General features: G+C 35.3%; 1 protein-coding gene across 2 annotated transcripts; it reads left to right on the forward strand.

Moving 5' to 3' along the window:
- Positions 1-554: 554 nt before the first annotated feature.
- On the forward strand, positions 555-21505 carry LOC143752192 (carnitine O-palmitoyltransferase 1, liver isoform). Of its 2 annotated transcripts, XM_077245303.1 has the most exons (20): positions 568-630; positions 741-802; positions 2753-2895; positions 4729-4868; positions 6396-6567; positions 7686-7787; positions 7902-8039; positions 9129-9206; positions 9308-9415; positions 10049-10136; positions 11035-11230; positions 11875-12063; positions 12202-12307; positions 13002-13118; positions 13207-13371; positions 14612-14740; positions 15012-15167; positions 17555-17668; positions 17756-17848; positions 18678-21505. In XM_077245303.1, exons 3-20 carry the CDS (start codon positions 2755-2757, stop codon positions 18810-18812), a joined length of 2367 nt encoding a protein of 788 aa, XP_077101418.1. In that variant the 5' UTR covers positions 568-630; positions 741-802; positions 2753-2754; the 3' UTR covers positions 18813-21505. The 2 variants fall into 2 exon arrangements, with proteins under 2 accessions (XP_077101417.1, XP_077101418.1); XM_077245302.1 differs by having other exon boundaries at positions 555-802.
- The last annotated feature ends 328 nt before the right edge of the window (positions 21506-21833 follow it).

Genomic DNA, 21833 nt, shown 5'->3' on the forward strand with positions numbered 1-21833 from the left:
ACCAAACAGTTGATGCATGGCCCCATTGACTTCCATAGTATTTCCCCCCATAGGCCTACTATGGAAGTCAATGGGGCCCATCAACTGTTTGGTTACCCATATTCTTCAAAATATCTTCTTTGGTATGTATCTCATTATTATATGTTAGAAACTGACATTAATACTTTAACATTTTATGAAATGTCCATGGCCATGGATGGCACTATATGTTTTTAAAGATTCTCCTTTATATTTCCTCTGACATCCTTGTCATTGACCCACAGTTGTAAAGAGATAATAAACTTAAGATGACGTAGAGGAAATTATTTTGCACGAATATTGACCTTTATTTAACAGTAACACCAAAATGTTTCTTTTATACTGACCGCTCCGCGTCCGCATACATGCTTAAACTGTAAGCCATGTAAATTGCTGCCCGTCCTTAATCTTTGATTGGCAGCCGAGACGTCCAATCACAGCGAAGTTCCCCGCGTATTACGCGGCATTCTATTTGCTGATTTGCCAGCGCGTGCGTCAAGCTGTTCCACGGAGACGTCATCGTCTCCTGACCAATCACAGCTCACTTCCGAGCCGCTTGTTTCCCGCCCTCTTTGCTGTATCTTTTACATTCTTTCGCACTAAGTATCAAAGGTACTTTGTATCCAGTTACGCTACACACCATTGAGTCATCACCATCTATACTGGGGTTTTATTACGAGATTATCAGTACATATTTTTTTTATGTTTATGTTCCTCAAAAGCAGAAGGGTGGAAAGGAGCCCGTCACTTTGTTCCCGTCATCAGTAACATCATTAAACAGCAGGTAGGGATGATGCTTTTTGACACTATAATGTACATGGGATGCATGATGATCTGTAGTTTGTTGGAGACGATGGATGATGGAGATGTCTGGGGTATTTTGTACTGATCGCCGGTTTTTATAGCTGGTATGCTAACAATCCGTTATTGGCCTTGATAATACTTCCAATACAAACCCATCGCTATTTAATGACAGTAGACTCCCAGTTCAGCAGCGTGCTGTCATGTCGACCTCATAAACCTCCTCACCTGCTGATCAAGCGTATAATGGTAGTTTATAATGGATGAGTGTGTTTTTTGGCTCTGAGTTTGTTTCGCCTGTTAGGGTTTTTTCTCTTTTTTTAGATTAATATGGGTAGTTACTGATTAACTGCTACTGTTATGCAACAAACCTGTTTTATAATTCATGGAGTCGGTGTATTGTGGGAGGACTAAATTGCCATTTAAATGATAAGCCCCTGATAAATCTGGCACCTGTCCATTACGGTCTTATATCTTTTTGAATATTTTTTTTTATTATTTGAATATTATTATGTTTCCTTATTCCAAAAGATCCTACTCCAGTGTTGTCGTGCAACATTTGTGAAATAATTCACTCGTTATTTTTAATTGGGTTAAAGTTCATTCAATTCATCCCTGTGCAGTGCCCTCTTCTGGCCACTTGTGATAGTGCAGTTGGAAATGCCTCATTTGCATGTTTCCTGCAGTGTCCCAGAAAGCAGTGATGACGTGGGATTGTTTATTTGCATAATTAAAGTTTTTTTTTAAACTTTCTTTCTTAGCAGATCTTTTATTGAGCTTATTTTTATTCTAATTTTGATTTAAATGTATTTTCACAACAAATATATATATATATATATATATATATATATATATATATATATATATATATATATATATATATATAATTAAAAATACTAGCCTGGTTGTTGGGAAAAATAAACAGTGGAGCATATGTTATTAAGAAAATAATATCTGAATTTTTAGGAACAACTTTTAATGAAAAAGGCAGAACTCATGACATTAAAACAGTTACATTCAGATTGTGTAATATGTGTTCTTTTTACCACCTTTCTGTTACTTTATTATTTATATACTAGTATTATAGTATTTTTCAATATTTTAAATTCGTTTGATTATATTTTCAGTTTTCATTTAGTCATTTTGTTGTAATTTTGTCTTTTTTAGTAGTTTTTTTATATTTCTATTTCTATTTATATAATTATAAAATAGAAATATAATAGAATTTATATATTCTATTTATATTTAAGTCAACACTAACAGTGCTTATTTGTCATTGGTATAAATTAATTGTTTATATGCATGTTCAAAAGTATAGGCATGTAAATTACTTTGATAATGCTTTGGCAGTGTAAAGCTTCTTTTACCAAGCCTGTGTAAGTCACTGTGCGTATGAAGATTAAGTGGCGCACACAGTGAATCCTGATGAATACTGTATCAGTGTTTTGCCTGAGCAACAGACTGGTAGTCACGAGGGAACCCTTTGCTCTTGGTTGCCATAACAACACAGTTGCCATAGATACATCTTGTCTGGATGTAGATGTGGGAGTTGTTTTATTTATTTATAAGTTTTATTTATATATAAAGTGTAAGTGTCTTGTCTGTCTGAAATGAGAAATGGAAAAAGAATGAGTTTTAAAGGAAGTTTCGCTTCGTTACACAGACCGGAAATAGCTTGTCAAGTATTTCATAAGCATAAAACGAACCCTTAACTGAAATGTCTGTATCAGCACTGCTCTTGCCTTAATGGATCATAACTCAAAATGTCAAACTTGTTGATTCATAATGGATGGTGATCAAGTATAAGTGAGATAACGGGGATGGATTCGTCGAGAGCTGCAATCATGCACTCGCATGGATAAAGTAGCTTTGCTGCAGTGAAATTTGAGCTGCCGTTTTAAAAGCCTCTGTCTTTGTCTCACACTCTCTTTAGAAATGGCAGAAGCCCATCAGGCCGTGGCGTTTCAGTTCACCATCACCCCTGAGGGGATCGACCTGCAGCTGTCCCATCAGGCCCTGAGACAGGTCTATCTGTCAGGCCTCCGCTCCTGGAAGAAACGCGTCACACGGCTGAAGGTAAACGCCAAATGATGTTTACATCTTTCTTTATGTGATGAATCTGAATATTTTGTGGTAAATAATGTTTGGGTTGGGATTTGGTTAAAATACAACTTGATTTGATTGGATTGTGAATGTTGGGCTATGATATTATTAGTTAAAGGTGCCATGTGTAAGAATTGAGGTAAAAATATCCAAAAAATGAGCTACACGCATCAAAAGAATGAGAAGAAATAAGGGTGATTATGTCATTAAAAAAATGACAAGTTATAGTGTTGCGGAGATATCAACCTGAATTAGCATGCTAAATTACTAGCCACGGCCCGACAGGTGTCATAATACCAGTTTCGGCCATGGGAGGCGGTATGCGGGCAACATAACCACCAGTCAAACTGCAATACACGAATAACTCGCACGGCTTGTGGGCGTACTTGAACATGATGTGTTTGATAGTTAGCTCTACCCACAAATCCGATCCGGTTTTCACCTGTTATCTACCAGAGCCCGTCTCTACCAAGCTGATGATAAATTGTAACATTAGCTAATTATATTATGTTTATTAAATTGCTTTCCTGAGGTAAATCTGACATATTTGTTCTCCAGCTATGTTATTGACCTCCGCACGCTGATTAAAAAAATGATTGGTCGATATTATGTATGAGGAATACATTTTGGTAAGTGGTAGCATACTGTATCTTTCAACAGTGTTCGTGTGTTTTTACTATTAGCTAGTAGAGATAGCGTAGAGAACGATAATCGTTCATGTGCACTAGGGATCTGTCGCGTAACATTTACAAGCGCCAAAACGGTATTTATTGTTTGAATTGCGTAATAAAATTGACAGAATCTGAGTGCTGAGATGTTTTTATATCATAACTAACCTGCTCTGTCTAGTCTGTCGGTCTGCGTGTCCTCTTTGCTTTGCGATTTTTCTGTGCGTGACAAAATTGATGTGTGGCGTGACTGAGAGCGTGTGAAAAGTGTAAATTGCGTGTGTCTCACGGTGAATTCGTGAGAGTTGGCAGCTCTGAATGGCGCTAGCTTGGTCAACATCAGCGAATGCTGTCTGTCAAATTAATGTAATTCAAACTAACAATAAAAATGTAATATGAACAAAACGAATATGAACATATTCACTGGTAAAGGTGAAGGGGAGTAGCTTGAAGATGTCATTTAAAAATCACTTGACATCAACCAACGTTCCTCTGGAGTCAAAACGTCCTCTACTAGGAGTTGCTCGGCTTCAGCTATGGCTCTAGGGTCGTTGTGAAGGGGGCGGAGCATAGAGACTATGCCGTTTCTCGTTTGTTACTCTAGAGTAGACCAACTCACTTTCTGGAGGTAGACTGCCCCCATCTGGTATGGAATGTGGAGTATGAATAGATTTTTTGGCGTACATGACACAAGACACCTTTAAAGTGCCCCTATTATGCTTTTTTCGGATATTACCATTCATTTAATGTGTCGTGTGATATGACTTTTTGTGAAGTTTCAAACATCAAAGTGCAGATAAATTAAGTTACTGTCTCATAAAAGAAAGAATTGATTCTGAACTGCATGAAACGAGTCGTCAGTAATTCCAGTCTTATTTCCTGCATAAACCGAAGTAGGTTTGTAACAGATTTGCATAATGCCAGTCTATGATATTCATTGGCTGCCCGCGAACAACATCTACTTTGATAGTAGATTTTGATATTTGATTGATAATTAAATCTGTCCGGTTTATTTTTGTGCATGTTTAAGGTTGATAATTCTCACACATTCCCCAGCTGCATTTCGTAGTGTCTTTTGTTTATTCTGGCGGTCTTTCCTAATTTTTCATCTTGTTTGTTCATTGCTTCTCTCGTACAGAACAATGTGATCACTGGCGTGTATCCCGCTAGCCCGTCCTCATGGCTGTTTGTTGTCATCGCGATCCTGGCCACCATGTACACGCGCTCGGACCCTTCCATGGGCCTCATCGCTAAAATCCAGGAACACCTGCCTGTCAGGTAAAGAGGTCACGTTGTTGCCTCAGACTTATTGAATTTCATCCCAGTTCAGAAAACAAATGATTTATCTGCATTGTGAACTCAAAGATACACATGAAACATTTGTCATCCTCTTATGTAACTCTTTGCAAGCTTTTTCAAAGGTTATGAGTTCCTACCCATGAAAACATGAGCATGCCTGCAGAGGGTGTGTACTGTACCTTCACACACCTTGTTTGCGTTGTTTTCAGACAAAAGCAAAAGAGTTATTTTACAACATGGATGCTATTTTGTGTGTATGTGTAACAATGACTTTAATAATGAATAGCTGGTCAAAATTCTGTCATTTGAATCCATTCTTATGTTTTCTTTACTTTCTTCAAGGGCTCCTGTGTTTCCAAGTTTTTTCCCTGTATTAGAATTTCTGAAATATTTGGGAATAGCATTTCAATGTTATTATTTAATACTTCCTTCCAAAAGTTTGGGGACTGTAAGATAAAAAAAATGAACAGTTTAATTCAGTAAAGATGCATTGATCAAACATTACAGTAAAGACATAATAATGTTACAAAATATTTATATTTCAAATACTGTAAATGCTGTTCTTTTGAATGGTTTACTCCTGAAAAAAATGTATCACGGTTTCCACAAAAATGTTAAGCAGCACAACATTGCAGTTTAGCATTGATAATAAAAAGAAATGTTTATTGAGCAGTAAATCATCATATTAGAATGATTTCTGAAGGATCATGTGACACTGAAGACTGGAGTAATGATGCTGAAAATCCAGCTTTGATCACAGGAATAAATTACCTTTTATAATGCATGAAAAAGGAAACAATTATTTTAAATTGAAATGATAAATTTACAATATTACTGATTTTACTGAATGTTTGATCAAATAAATGCAGCCTTAGTGAGCAGAAGAAACTTCTTTCAAAAACATGACAAAATCTTATAAACTATTGAGTGGTAGTGTATGCATTTTTAGATTTTAGCAAATATAAGGAGTTATTAAAAAGACTTGAAGTTGTGGTCCTCAGGTTATGCATCAAGCCTATCATATTTTCTCTTTTTGAGGTAATTATTTATTTCATGTTTTAAAAAAACATGAAAAAACAAAATACAAACGCTTGTTTGTAAGTATTTGATCTTAAAGTCAACCATGGCTGTTACCATTATTTTAACTAGTAAATAAGTAATAGTTGATAATTCCTCACCATGCAACATTTAAATACTTTTTTTTTTATCATTGTTTTTAATTAATTAATTTATTTAAGTGAAGGTCTTACTGAGATACAATATCTCTTCTACCAGGTAGTCCTGGTCAAGATGTGCAGCTGAAGAAAGAAAATTCACATAAAAATGCAAAGAACATGAAAACCACACTGTAAACAAACACAAAAAATAGGTCTGATGGGATATTTACAATCCTTGAAAAATGATATTCACCTTATCAAAGTGCACCTGTTTCATAGTGTCCCATAAACTAGAAAAGTTCTGAAGTGTTGCATACAGCAGTGTAATGCTGTCTGTGTTTGGTTGTAGTGATTCTCTGAGCATTCAGTGTCGGACGGTGGTTTCTGCCGTGTTGTTCAGCACTCTGCTCTGGTTCTCCCTGATCTTCACCATGAGGCTTTGCCTGAAGCAGTTACTGTCTTATCATGGCTGGATGTTTGAACAGCACGGGAAGGTGTCCAACACCACCAAAATCTGGGCGGTTAGTACAGTCATGCTATCAGACATACCTAACCTACAAACTCCCAACTGTAAATCAAGGTGAAGTGTATTCCTGTGAATCCAGTATTACCAAAAATAATGACTTCAAGAACTATGCCAGAACTAATGACTATGCCATCCACTATTGGGTGGGAAACCGATAGTCCTGACCTAAATTTGCTGCATTGGAGTCAGTCAGTACAATTTTATTTGTGTAGCACTTTTCACATTGTTCCAAAGCAGCTTAACAGAAAATCATGATATTATTATTTATAATATCTTCATGTCTTATATTTATCAGAATAGAGCTGCGCAATAAAATAGTCTACATTTTGCAACGATACAGGCAATAACACAGTCGATATATGCTATATAGCCTAGTATATATCGCCCTATACATGAGTAAATGAGGTATTCAACTTTATACAAAAAGCTGAATGACTACATATTACGTTTTGCAATTAAATAAATCAGTCAGTTGAGATTTGCCATATAGTATATATCACTTGACGTCATTGTACTGTATGTTTGTGGAGGAAGTTGGATATAATATATATACAACTTCATATAGAGCTGTACGATAATACAGTTTACGTTTGTGACAAAATAAACAATCACGCAGCTGAGATTTGCAATATAGTAGATATTGCTTTTGGTGTGTGTCTGGCTTTGAATCAACCAGTGTTATTTTTAGTATCATTGTGATATATTATATTAATATTTTAATATTTTTAATTTAAAGTTAAATTTGTAGTAATTTTGTTGTGTTTTTGTTATTTTTAATAGTTTTTTTTATTACTTTTTATTTAAGTTTTAGTACATCAAGTTAAACTAAATCATAAATTTGCCTTGGCAACTAGCTGAAATAAAATAAGTGCAAGTATTTTTAAACGCTATTTAATAGTTTCAGTTAACGTTTATTTAATTTGAAGTAACCAGTTTTTGGTTTTATTTTTAGTTAACCGTAATAACCCTGAAATCAACACCTACAAATATTTTATTTATACTGTACATAGTTGTCATATTAAACTGGAAAGGAGAAAGTATTTGAAAATCACAAGTAAAAAAAAGTTAAAAGTTAAAAAGTCACCTTTACCTTATAAATGTGCGTGTTTTCAGGCCATGGTCCGGATCTTCTCAGGCAGACAGCCTCTGTTGTACAGCTACCAGGGCTCTCTGCCAAACCTGCCTGTTCCAACAGTCAAGGACACTGTTAATAGGGTGAGATCATCATCATCATCAGCAGCAGCAGCAGCAAACTGCATCACTAAATACACTTTATATGGCAAAAATGATGATTTATTAACATTGCAAGCTGTGTCTCTTCTGCTCTAGTTCCTGGAATCTGCGCGTCCGTTGATGAGCGATTCCGAATACGAGAGGATCACGACTCTGGCCAAGGAGTTCGAGAGCAGTCTGGGCAACCGCCTGCAGTGGTACCTCAAACTGAAAGCCATGTGGGCCTCCAACTATGTGAGAACAACCAGCAAACCATCCACAACAGATTAACATGCAACCTTTAAAATGCTGTTTGCAACCTGTTTTACTTCCTTGGTCTGAAATAATTCAGAGCGAAACTGAAGAAAATGTAGCACGGAATTGAATTTTAGTTATCAGGATTTGATTGGTTCATAAAAAGTGGGGATTACACACCAAATTAATGGTGATTTAAGGAAAGTGGTTAGAAAGAAGGATTTGTGAAGTTGTGCAGAGTAGGAACAATTGCATTTTTGTTTAGTTTTAATGAAAGATTATGAAAAGAATCAATTATATTTTATTTAGAATAAATAGTGTGCTGATTAGCAGAGACAAGGAGTTAAGTTTAATATTTATTTAATATGAAGGCAAATTTGGTCAATTTTCACGTTGACCTGAAAATCATCTTGTGCTAGTGGGATTGTGCCGAAGGATGGTTCAAAGATTTCCTGACCTGTTTTACTTTGAGATTGAATTGAGGCTGGGCGATTATAGCTAAAAATGTAAATATTTTTCCAAATATAGATGATATTCAAAATATATACATTGCTCTTGAGAAATTTAGGCTATGTTTACACGACATTGCATTTTTCAGGCTGTACCAACCAATGCGCAGTTTTTTTTGTCATGATTTGAGTGTTTAGAAACTAAATTTATGAGATGATTGTTGTCAGATTTTATTTTAAATATGAAATTTAATCACAAGCTTTGTGAACAGCTGCTTACTATATAAGCTAAACTTTTCAACATTATCTCAATGTATACAATATTCCCTAATTTTATATTGTCAACAAATATATCGCAATAATGTCAATAATATTTGATGGATCACCCAGCCCTAGACTGAATACATTTTTCCCTAACATTTAATTTTACAATGTCTTTGTTACAGAAGTTAAATGAGGTAACTGTAGTAATAAGTATAAATTATGCATAATTACATGCAACTAACAATAAACCAATCCTAACCCTATAATAAGAACATGTAGTTAATTAATATTGCATATTATTTAAACGTATATTTACACTGCAACACGGACATCTTAAAATAAAGTGTAACCAATTTCTCTTGTCTGCATATTTAAGGTCAGTGATTGGTGGGAGGAGTATATCTACCTGAGGGGGCGTGGCCCAATCATGGTCAACAGCAACTACTATGGAATGGTAAGACTCACTGTGAAAACACTCGAAAGTTCTAAACAAGCAGGAAGTTCTAGTGGTTTTGTGTGATTGCATTTGTGTAAGCCGTTCTATTTCATTCTCAGGACTTCCTGTACGTGACACCGACACCGATTCAAGCGGCGAGAGCAGGAAACACACTTCATGCATGTCTCTTGTACCGCAGGAAACTCAACAGAGAGGAAATCAAACCTGTGAGTCCACATTGCAGCACTGACAGATGGTATTTAGTGGAGGGTGAAAGCCCTCGTCGCCCCGAGCGAGGACAGAGATTGATCACAGAGCTGTTTTTAGCTGTGCATTGAACTTTGTTAGGCTTTGAATTAAATGGATTGGGTAATAGTGTGTGTGTGAATAGGGAAGAGCCACAATCATTGTTTGTGGCCACTGAGTCATTTTTTTGCATGCTTGCACTAAAGAGAAAATAGTACGCAAAAGCAAAAATGTTTTCCCGTAATATGTGCATATACCGTATCGTACACTACAAAACTTGCTAATTAGTTCACTCTGTTCATTTATATCTGCTCCAATTCACATGTAGTATAAAGCAGAATAGCATATAACCGCCCATTAACATAATGTATTAGCACCATTTGGTGAAAGAGCATTTGAACTATGCCAGTATGCAGAGATTAGATAACCATAACAAATCATTTACATATTTACTGATAGTTGCAGTAGCAGTTACAGCTTTCTTAAAGAGATAGTCCACTAATTATAATGAGAATTTTCAGTTTTGTGTGGCCGGTCCCTGTAATTGTAATTGTCAGTGAGAGGGTGAAAAATAGTTAAGTTACCTTGACTAACATTATAACTCTGTCTCTTAGGGTCGTGTTCCAGGTTTAAATATTCCTTTGTGTGCCGCTCAGTGTGAGAGGATTTTCAACACCACACGCATTCCAGGAGAAGAGACAGGTGACACTACATTATTTACATTTTTTTGAAAGAAGTTCCTTATGTTCACCGAGGTTGAACTTATTTGATTAATAAATACAGTAAAAATGATAATATTGCAAAATGTTATTACAATTTAAAATGACTAATTTCTATTTTAAAATATTTTAAACTGTAATTTATTCCTGTGATCAACATTTTTAGCATCATTACTCCAGTCTTCAGTGTCACATGATCCTTCAGAAATCATTCTAATATGCTTATTTGTTGCTCAAGAAACATTTCTGATTATTATTAATGTTTGAAACCGTTTTGCTGCTTCATATTTTTGTGGAAACTGTGATACTTTTTTTCAGAATTCTTTAATGAATAGAAAGAACAGCATTTCAAACATGAAATAAAAAGCTTTTGTAATATTATAAATGCATTTACTATTACTTTTGATCAATTTAAAGCATCTATGCTAAATAAAAGTATTGCTTTTAAAAAAAACAGTTTGAACTTTTACAGACTATTAGAATTAAAACCTCTAAATTCATTAGAGAAATAGAGAGACTGGTTCTGTCTGTTTGTGCATCTCTATTTCTATTTTTCTTTTGTTCTTCAATAACCTCATCAAACTGACAGTCTCTTCAGTTGATAAGATGTTTGATATTAGTCAATTTCCTGGAAAGGTCACAAATACAAACCAACTTACTGAATAAACTTCCACGCGCACACACACGCGCGCACACCCTGGTCTAGCCTGGTTTCTTGTTGTACACATTGACTTACTGATACACAAACACACTCAGATTTGTCCTCTTCTCTCGTCATCAGTTTTTGGCACCATTTTCAGATGCTTCAAAAGCTCATAATACACAAAGCATGAATGCAAGCAGTGAGAATTTGCATTGAATGTTTTTCTGTGTGCATTTAGATTCTCTGACCCACTGGCAGGACAGTGAGTATGTTGCGGTCTTCCACCGAGGCCGTTATTACCGCCTGTGGCTGTATCATGCTGGCCGTATGCTGTCTCCCAGAGAGATTGAGCACCAGGTTCAGCGTATCCTTGATGACCCATCAGCCCCGGCGCCCGGAGAGGCCAAACTGGCAGCCCTGACGGCAGGGGACAGGTATACACACACACACACACGCTCTGACACACTATACAGGGTTCATTTACCACAAAACAAACATGCATGTGCTCCGATTTCTCTTTGTAAATAAATGTAAAATGCTTCATTTTAATGAAAGTTGGCAAAGGTCCAGTGAATGTATATCAAACGATTAGTTAAAAATGTAATTTTTCTCCTTTTAAAATTTTTGCAAATAATTAGTAATATTTCATTCAGTGCTGTTTTAGTATAATTGAGATTGTATTGTATTTTTTTTAATTAGATTTTATTTTTGTATTTGCTGTTTTCATTTGAATGTAAACGTTTTTAAATGTAAAAGTTATAGTAAGTTTGTTGTGTTTTTGTCATTTTTATAATTTTTTAATATATATATATAAATATATTAAAAATGTCTATATAGTTGTTAATACTATGCACCTTTTACTATGCACAACAAGTGTTTAGTTGTTAATACTAAACACTTTCTTTTACATTTTGTTTTATTTCAAGCCACACTTTTTTTTAATGGTTTTGGTTAACTATAATAACCCAGATTTTAGTATTTTTAATGCATTTTTATTATTAAGAATCCTTTCATTCCCTTGATTCTTTCTTTAAGGCTTTTCTGTGAATGCTTGAATGGTTTGAACTTTCTTTCCCAGAATCCCTTGGGCCCAGGCCAGGAAGGAGTTCTTCAGCTCAGGGGTGAATAAGAGATCTCTGGACTGCATTGAGAAAGCTGCGTTCTTCGTTACCCTGGATGACGATGAGCAAGGCATGATGGGAGATGATCCCGCTGGCAATTTGGATCGGTACGCCAAGTCTCTGCTGCACGGCAAGTGCTACGACAGGTGAGATGTTCATCCATCCAAAACGGTCCGTCAGTTACATTAAAAATACGATAAACTTATTTACAACACTAAAATGATATTTGCTCTTATGCTACCAAACATATATGCATATACATGTTTTGCTCTTTTTGTCTTAAGATGGTTTGATAAGTCGTTTACAGTGGTGGTGTATAAAAACGGAAAGAACGGACTCAACGCTGAACACTCCTGGGCGGACGCACCTATAATGGCTCATGTGTGGGAGGTGAGAGAGAGAATAAGTGAAAAAGAGATCACGTTTAGACGACGAACAAACGAATGAGAGAGAAACCCAGATAAACTAATTGGTACTTGCTAAGAATGAGTTGAGACAGTAAGAAGATTTCGTGTCTTAAGCTACAGGTTTTAAATAGTTCTTATTCTATTAAAAATATTTGTTAATAATAGAGATAATAAAATTCTAGTAGATGCTTATATACATCTAATTGTGGCTAAAATTCTATAAATTGGAGTAAATAAAATAAATAAATTCAAATAAATAATTTTACATGCTACAAGTGAATTAAGGTATCAGTGTTATAATGTAGATTATGAAAAATTGATATTTTGAGATTCTTTCTGAATGTCAGTGATGATGTCATTGTAATATCTGCATATAAAGTTGCTTTTTTTCCTCTTGCATATTTTACATGCTGAACTGTCGTTTGGTCTTTGCATGTTTGCAATTAAACAAAGAATTCAATAAAAAAATGATTCATCCTCATGCAGTTTCAAACATGTGAACAAATAATAAGACAATTATTCCTTTAAACTTACTGTAACCTGATTTTTGCTAACTTTCAAGCATTGTTATTTTTCTTCCAGTAAATGCAAATCTATTTGTTATTGGCATGTTAGCAGTTTTTGTTATTAATACTATGTTAGCTGTTTTCTAATACAAATGTCTCTTTCTCTCTCAGTATGTGATGACTACGGATTGTTTCCAGTTGGGTTATAATGAAGAAGGTCACTGTAAAGGAGACGTGGACTCCTCCCTGCCTCAACCTTCTAGACTAACCTGGGACATACCTGTACAGGTACAAACACACTGTAACGCCTTCTCATGTTACAGTCATGCAGTGTACAGTGACACTGAATAATTGATCTTCTTGTATGTGTTTTCAGTGTCAGGAGCGTGTGGATCAGTCTCTCGCTGTGGCGCAGGCCCTTGCCGACGACATCGACTTTCATGTGTTCCCAATACAAGAGTTTGGCAAGGGTGCCATCAAAAAGTGTAAAATCAGTCCAGATGCCTTCATTCAGATTGCGCTTCAGTTGGCCTATTACAGGGTAAGACACAAACCCCAGCGTAGTGTGCTGAAGTCAGTTCTCCTCAAGCTCACACTAGCAGACGAACCACAGGTGTCAAGAATCACATTAACTATGAATATGTTCCACTAACACAAAGTGGCACAATACGTTTGGTTTATTTCTTTCAACACTAGATCTATTGTTTTATTATTAATAACATAACCTTTTTGTGTGTGAAATGTTTGAAAATGTACTTGGTTTCATATTTTATCTAATGCAGTAACGTTAAAATATTTTTAAGTGTGACTTACTGTATATAAAATATATTATATATATATATATATAATACACTAAGTGTGTATATTTCACACATCTCCATTGTCTATCTTAAAATGCCCCTATTATGCTCTTTTAAAGGCTCCTACAATAGGTTTACATGCATCCAAGGTCAAAAAACACTTGAATTTTGTCATAATATACATTACAGCATCAGCTCTTTTCTCACAGTGTCTAAAACAGTTTGATAAAGGATTCAGTCTCTCTAAACCCCTCGTTTCCGAGAGCCTGCTCTGATTGGTCAGATGGCCCAGTCTGTTGTGATTGGTCGATCGCTTACAGCGCGTTTCGGAAACAAAACGTATCTGAATTTCAGCTCCGGAGGCTTCCTCAGCGCTTTTTTTGTTGTTTGAGGGTCAAAGTAGATGTTGTTCGCGGGCAGCTAAGGAAGATCATTGGCGGGCATTATGCAAATTTGTTAGAAACCTACTTAGGTTTATGCAGGAAGTAAGACTGGAAATTACTGATGACTCATTTCAGGCAGTTGAGAATCTATTATTTCTTTAGGAGACAATAACTTAATTTATCTGCACTTTGATCTTTTCAGACGTTTTACATTCACAAACAGTCATATCACACACTACATGAAAGATAATATCTGAAAAAGCATAATAGGGGCACTTTTAGTAACTTTACTGAACACTGAAATTGCTTTGTACATGTATGACTATGTAGGAAATGTTATGACCAGGAACAGGTTGCATTGATGCAACTACTCAGGTAGTTATCTTGACATATTACACACATTCATGACATATATTAATTATTTAAGTATATATTATTTTATTGTATAAACTTATTTAGTGTGTATATTTCACAAATCTCTGATGTTTTAGCAACTTTACTGTTCACTGAAATTGTTTAAGAAACATTAAACAATTGATGTAACTATCGAGGTTTAAATAATGACATTCTTCCTTTCTCGTTCCTTCCCCAAATCCAGAATCGAGGCACGTTCTCTCTGACATACGAAGCGTCTATGACCCGTTTATTCCGCGAGGGCCGGACTGAGACGGTGCGTTCCTGCACCAGTGAGAGCTGTGCTTTCGTCAGAGCACTAGATGGTGGAGAGGTAACAAACATACACACATTACACACATGCTGTGCATGTTATATTTTTGTAGTGACAGAAATATATTGTAAAAATGCTGTGAAATTTAATTGCTTATTGCATGTAAATTCTGTATCTTTACAATTTAATTCAATAATTTAAGTATTTTTATTTGACAGTTGATTACTTTCAAACTGTTTTGCTACATTTTGAATAGTTTAAGAGCATCTAGTATCTTTTCAAACAAACCCTTACAGCACAGCGCATATTTAAACTCTCTCTGTGTCTGTAGAGTAAGGAGGTGTGTCGACGTCTCTTCCGTACGGCATCTGAGAAACACCAGAATCTCTACAGGATGGCTATGACCGGAGGAGGAATAGACCGACACCTGTTCTGCCTCTACATTGTGTCCAAATACCTGGGAGAGGAGTCACCCTTCCTCAAAGAGGTGTGTGACTCTGGGAATGTTATCTGATTAGCAAGGAAGTTGGAGCTAGATTAGTTTAACTGATTTTTGATTCCCTGCAAATGCTCTTTCATGTGTGTCCGAACTGGAACATACACGATAAACCTGTTTCAGACAAATAAAAATGTATTTTTGTATCATGATTCGTGACATTACATTCACAACAGATTCTCATTACTGTAGTGCAAAAAATACACTTTACAATAAGGTTTCATAACATGAACTAACAATGATAAATACTTCTAAATCATTTATTAATCTTAGTTTTCAACATTTACTGATAGATTATTTTTAAGAAAATATATCTGTTTATATTATATAATGACCTGAGCTAACTAACAATGACCTATCGTTAACAAATATGAATACATACGGTAACAAATGTATTGCTCTTTGTTAGTTAATTTTATGTAAAGCATTAAGTAACTAATATGTTAACAATAACATAACAATAATTATGTTAACTAATGGGACCTTACTGTAAAGCGTTACCAAAATGTTTTCAAAAAAGTTATTTAAATTGTGAAGTGTTAAAGGTATTGTAGGTAGAAAGCCACAAAAATACTTTTTGTCCAAATTTGTTTAAACTGTCTTTATATATCAATGCATAATTAAAATGTAAGTACTCTGGAAAAGAAATTATAAAAATCGAGTGTCTGTAGTCCTCTCAGGACTGCAATAAACACAGCTCATTATTCCATTAACTCCCACCCCCTCCCTTCTCGGCTCCTTCCAAAGCCACGCCCCCAAAACAAATGAACGCGCGATCCCGGCCGTTCGCATGAGGTCTATGGTTCGCTCAGCTGGAAGAGTCGGACGCGTTTACCAGCTTTACCAGATGTAGTGACATCATGTCAGAATCACCAATAATAAAATAACTAACTTTATCAGTATGAATATAAACAATTAACATGGCTGTTAGTACTCACTATCAAGCTCGCATATCGATACTGGTAAAGTTTAAAATATTTTAGCTCGTAACGGAATCAAACTCAATATAAGGCAAAGCTATAAATAGCTTCATCGATACACGTTTGCCGTTACTATCAGTCACACTGTGATGAAGGTGAATTTGTAAGATTCATAACATAAGAACATAGTTTAGGCAGAGGGTAAAGCTAGGTATAAAAATAGATCCCCTAAACTTTTTAACCTAAATTTGGCGAAATTAAACAAAACAGCTTTCAACTGCAGATGGGCCTATATTGCTTATTTATCGTCTCAACCCTGGCTCACTAACAGTAATGTTATACCAGTCGACACCAAAGTTACACTGTCATAGCTAAGCCAGTACCGTTAGTTATGCTACGTAACGTTAGGTTAGCTATATTAGGTAGCTACGTGTGCTAGTGATACTTCATGAAAAAATAAATGCCATCAAAATGAAAACAGCAAGATTACCTGTCCAGCAGAAATAAAGCCATCATGGAGTCACTTTTCAGCCCCTTGAGAATGAGATCCCTCAGTAGTCGCCACCGCTGGAAAGCCACGCCGATATTGACTCTTGTATGATTTCTTTATTTATCCAAAGACTTTTTGTTCATAGCCTTTTCAAATACTGTCTTCCTTTTTTTAACTCGTTTGACTTCGCTGCCTCTATATGCAGGTAACGTTACTGAGAATTGTGACTGTTCTTTCTCTGCCATAATTGTTTGTTATTACTAGCTTCCGTGCCTCTTCAAACGGGTGCGCGCATTTGGGCTGCTCCTGTATCAGCAGAGGTGGTATCCATGGTAGCGAGGGAGAGTGACAGTCGCCCCAGCCAATCATTTCTTTCGTCCCGAATGGAATAATGAGCTGTGTTTATTACAGTCCTGACAGAACTACAGACACTCGATTTTTATAATTTCTTTTCCAGAGTACTTACATTTTAATTATGCATTGATATATAACGACCATTTGAAAAAAAATTGAAAAAAGTATTTTTGGGGATTTCTACCTACAATACCTTTAATACGTCATGGTAAAATGTACAGCCATTAATTTATGATGAATTAATAAATGTTATTTAACACAGTTAAAAATAGCGTGACTTACTATTTAGGATAATGAGAATTACAAAAAAATACTCTAAAATAAAATTTCCACAAATTATATAGTAATGAAAATTCCGGGGAAATTTACTCATGAAAAAAATGTCACAATGCAAAAAAACAAAACAAAAATAAATTCATAATATTTCAAAATGAGTATCTTTAATTTCGATTTTGTTTAAATGTTTGTGAGATTCACCCATCTAACTACATACATTTTTAAATGCAATATTATATTATAAAATATATAGTACTTTCATTTTTAAATATCTTATTATTAAAAATATTTGTATTCTTATGTAATATTCTAAAAAAAAAATTGTTTGTTTTCTTCAGGTGCTTTCAGAAACGTGGCGTCTGTCCACCAGTCAGACTCCACTCCAGCAGGTGGAGCTGTTTGATTTCGTGAACCACCCAGACTACACAACCTGCGGTGGAGGTTTTGGCCCGGTCAGAAATATTCATGCATATTCACTTAACCATTAACATTCAATTGTCTGTGCATTTCTATAAATGTTCGTCTGTGTGCTCTTGAAGGTTGCAGATGATGGTTATGGCGTGTCTTACATCATCATCGGAGAAAACATGATCAACTTCCATATTTCCAGCAAACACTCCTGCCCTCAGACTGTTAGTACACTAATATATGCTTCCTTTACCAATTTTCTGAAATCAAAGGACAAGAAAAACTAGAGACTAGCAAACGATTTGACAAACTAGCTATGTTTCCACCCATCTATTGTTATGCACAATTTGGGATATTGCATTAAAAAACACTGGATGGAAATACCAAGATGCACAAATTCTAAAAAAGTAGAACCGAATACCCTCAATTGAGGTGCATGCATTTATTAACTGATAAGAAAACATGCACAAAAACTAAGATGGAAACATTTACTGAATAAATCCCTCAATGCGCAACAAAAAACGTGGCTTCGCTTCAACTGAGGATGTGATTGGATAACTGGACTAACCAGCAGACTAATTTCATCGCACAGCATCTCAAATGTTGGTTTGGTTGTTCTGAAGTGCCTGAGCCATGTCTGTCATGACTTTGAATGATTTGGTTTAATTCCCTCCCAGAAGTGTCTCTCATGATTGTGTTCCCAACTCAAGATAACATGACAGCATTTATTGCATTTTGTCTGCGCTCTGAGACACAGTGGCTTCCCCAATTACAGCAACTTCAATTTTTATTACAGATATTTTGTGCCAATTTTCCAGGTAGTGATGCTTTTGTTCTCCTGAACACAAACGGTGCTTTATTCGCAAATGTGATTTTCCAACTTTTCGCATAAATTAAATTTGCAACTTTGGTTGGAAACATAGTTAAACTCTTGTTAAATTTGGTAGGATGAAAACTCATATTAACATGGAAAATATAACATTTATGGCTTCCTTTATGGTGCTACACCTGATTATGATGACAATCACATGTAATGCTATTTTGGTTTTGCAGGATTCTCACAAGTTTGGAGCTTATATCAAGAAGGCCTTGGTGGATCTCTTGGAGTTGATGTCACCGGAGAAGCCGGACCTGTCCAAAGCTGAGCAGAACCACTCGAAGAACCCCCAGAGCAAAAAAGACCTGTAGAGGTAGAACAGATTGCCTATGACGGTCAAAAGAAGACATGAGGCCACATGGAACTAGGAAATAGTGCGTGTGTGAGTGTGTGCGTGTTCGTTTGAATGCACGTTTGTTTTATCCTACAAATATGCATTCATACGTTCCATGCTTGTTGTAATCGATGCCATGAAGCCATGATTAACATATTAATGTAAAAATGGTGGAAGCTGCTTCTTCAGAAAAACGTATTAGTACAAAATAACATTTATGAAAGAGGAATAAAAGCGAAGGGTAGTGAGGTAGCGGAAAACCTTCCTGTTTTCCAGTAGAACAGTTTCCAATTTAGTTTTCATTTAGATTTAAATGAGGTCCTCGCTTTTAATTGTAATGAAGAATCAAAAATGATTAGTGTACATTATCGCCAGAAGATGGGAATCTAATGGTTAATGATCTGACCAGTTAGTATAATGGTGTAAGGATGACATATGAACGGTAATGCATCACCTCTGTACCTTCTGATGAAGGCACTTCACTGCTCTTACAGGACAGTAAATCACACCTAATAGAACTATCCATTTGAGCATGTTATGTTAAGGTTTAAGACTCTGAATAACTTGATCTTGGACCAAAATCCAGTGACGTTTTACTTGAATCCCAGAGCAGATGTATATTTACAGTTTCAGTGACCAATGACTCAGAATATTACATGTGACTGCAGTTTTAATATGATTGTCCAGATACATTTATATGTTCATCTCATTATTAAGTCTAGTAATTTTAACTGTTTTTTATTTAAAAGTACTGTTTTTTTTTTTTTTACACAAGGTCAATTTGCAACTTAATAAATATTCACAATGTATTGGTTTGAGAATGTCTAATAGGTATTAAAAGCGATGCCAGAGGAGAAAACATTTATGCCACGACAAATTCCTGTTAATATCTCAGGTGTTTCGAATGCACAATTAAACTCAAAAGATGAATCACGGCCAGTTAATTATAGTTAGTTCTTGTTTACTTCCTGCTGCTTTAAAGGGATAGTTCACCCAAAAATTCTGTCATTAATTACTCACCCTCATGTCGTTCCAAACTCTTTCGTTCATCTTCAGAACACAAATGATCTTTTAAATGAAATCTGAGAGATTTCTGTCCCTCCACTGACAGCCACTCAACTACCATGCTTTAAAAAGTTCATATGAAATTCATATGAATTGAGCAGTTTTGTCCAAATTTTCTGAAGAGACACGATGGCTTTATGATGAACAGATTGAGATCGAGAATGACATTTACTACAACTGATGTGTGAATTAATGAATGTTTAAATGTGAATAAAAGCCTAAATTCAATCTGTTCATCATATAAAGCGACCGAGTCTCTTCAGAAAATTTTGACTAAACCACTCAATTCATATGGATGAGATTTACGATCTCTTTATGAACTTTTTGAAGCGTCAAAGCGGTAGTTGCGTAGTTGTCAATGGAGGGACAGAAATATCTCAGATTTCATCAAAAGAAAACTTCATTTGTTTTCTGAAGATGAATTGAAGTATTATTGGAATGAAATGTGGGTGAGTAAATGATGACAGAATTTTTATTTTTGGGTGAACACCCTTTAACTCTTAACAGACCTAGATGCTAAGTATATAGTGAAAATCTGATTTGATTTAATTTGCAAAAATGCTTTCAAAGCTAAATGTGGTCTTGATTGATATGTATCAAATAATAATAATAATAAACTCTTTAAAAAACATTCCAATGTAACTTTTATTTTCAAAAAAGTAGAAAACTGAAAAGTGATAAAAAAACAGAAATTGATTTAATCTGTTATTATAATATGCACTAATAGACAAACTAGAGTTAGAATGTGATGCAGTACATATTACTATAATCATACTTCTATAACTCATATGATTTGACAGTTGTCGCATTAAAACATACAACACCAAAAACTGTTTTTGCAAAGGATATGAAGGCGGTGCCTGGTTTCACAGGTAAAGGAATGAGATATGCTTATCAACATCAAACATTTACAATCAATATACAGGCTGCATTAATACTGTATTTCACTATTCGTTGTTGCTGTAAGCCCTTTGCTACACTTAGCTGGACTGAGAGCAAGGGCTTGTAAACTTCCTCTTAGTTTTCAGTTTTCTCTTTGCAATCTGTTGGCAGCTGTACTTTTTATTATCTCTGTTACATCCTCACACTTGGCAGATATAAAGTTGCCTTTTGAGTGCACGAGATCTCGTTTGCACAACTCCTAGATATTGTCATTTTGCAAATATTGATATAGTTCAAAAAGGTCTGTTATCTTCTGTTCTCTCTAACACTGCTTACACACTATATCTCACTAGAGTTTAAACCTTACTGAAGGATTTTATAATTGTTGATGTTATATTATTATTGTCACTATTCTTATAATTAACTTGAAACTGAAAACAGTAGCAATGCAAGTGTTTGTGTAGTGCTGATATTAATGTGGAGCGGCAGTGTTTTATGAATGTTGAATCATCAGCGATCGATCTCTCTGTCCCGGGCCAGTACTGTATTCTCTCTCTGCTTGACTTTTTCTCAGATTTCCTTTGGTCTCAGACTATCTGTACACCGCAGAGCTTTACACTTTCTCTCTTACTCTGGAAATCTGTCTTTCCTTTACATTTTGTATGTGAATGAAAAGAAAGAGACAACATGTTCACTTTTTTTAATTAAAATTGTTCAAGCACACGTGTTTGTGGTTTTATTATTATGACATGATGTTTGTGTTTTGCTGGATCAACATGAAGACCAAACGTTCTCTCAGGGTTAGGGATGTGCCGTTCATTAAAGTTTCAGCATTAAAAGCCATGTCCACACAATTATATATATATATATATATATATGTTCTCATAATTATATGTAGCCTATATGACAGGATTGCGCTACACGTTGCACTTAACTGCATTTTCCTTTTTGAATTGATTTCAATATTACAAGCAAAACCATCATGTCGAACAGTACGCATCTGAAGGAAATAATGCTTTATTTATAGGCTTTGATGTATTGACCAACATTC

This window comes from Siphateles boraxobius, unplaced genomic scaffold, assembly GCF_051911475.1.
Source record: "Siphateles boraxobius isolate OS27281-9 unplaced genomic scaffold, OSU_SipBor_1 26, whole genome shotgun sequence".
NCBI classification, from domain to species: Eukaryota; Metazoa; Chordata; class Actinopteri; order Cypriniformes; family Leuciscidae; genus Siphateles; species Siphateles boraxobius.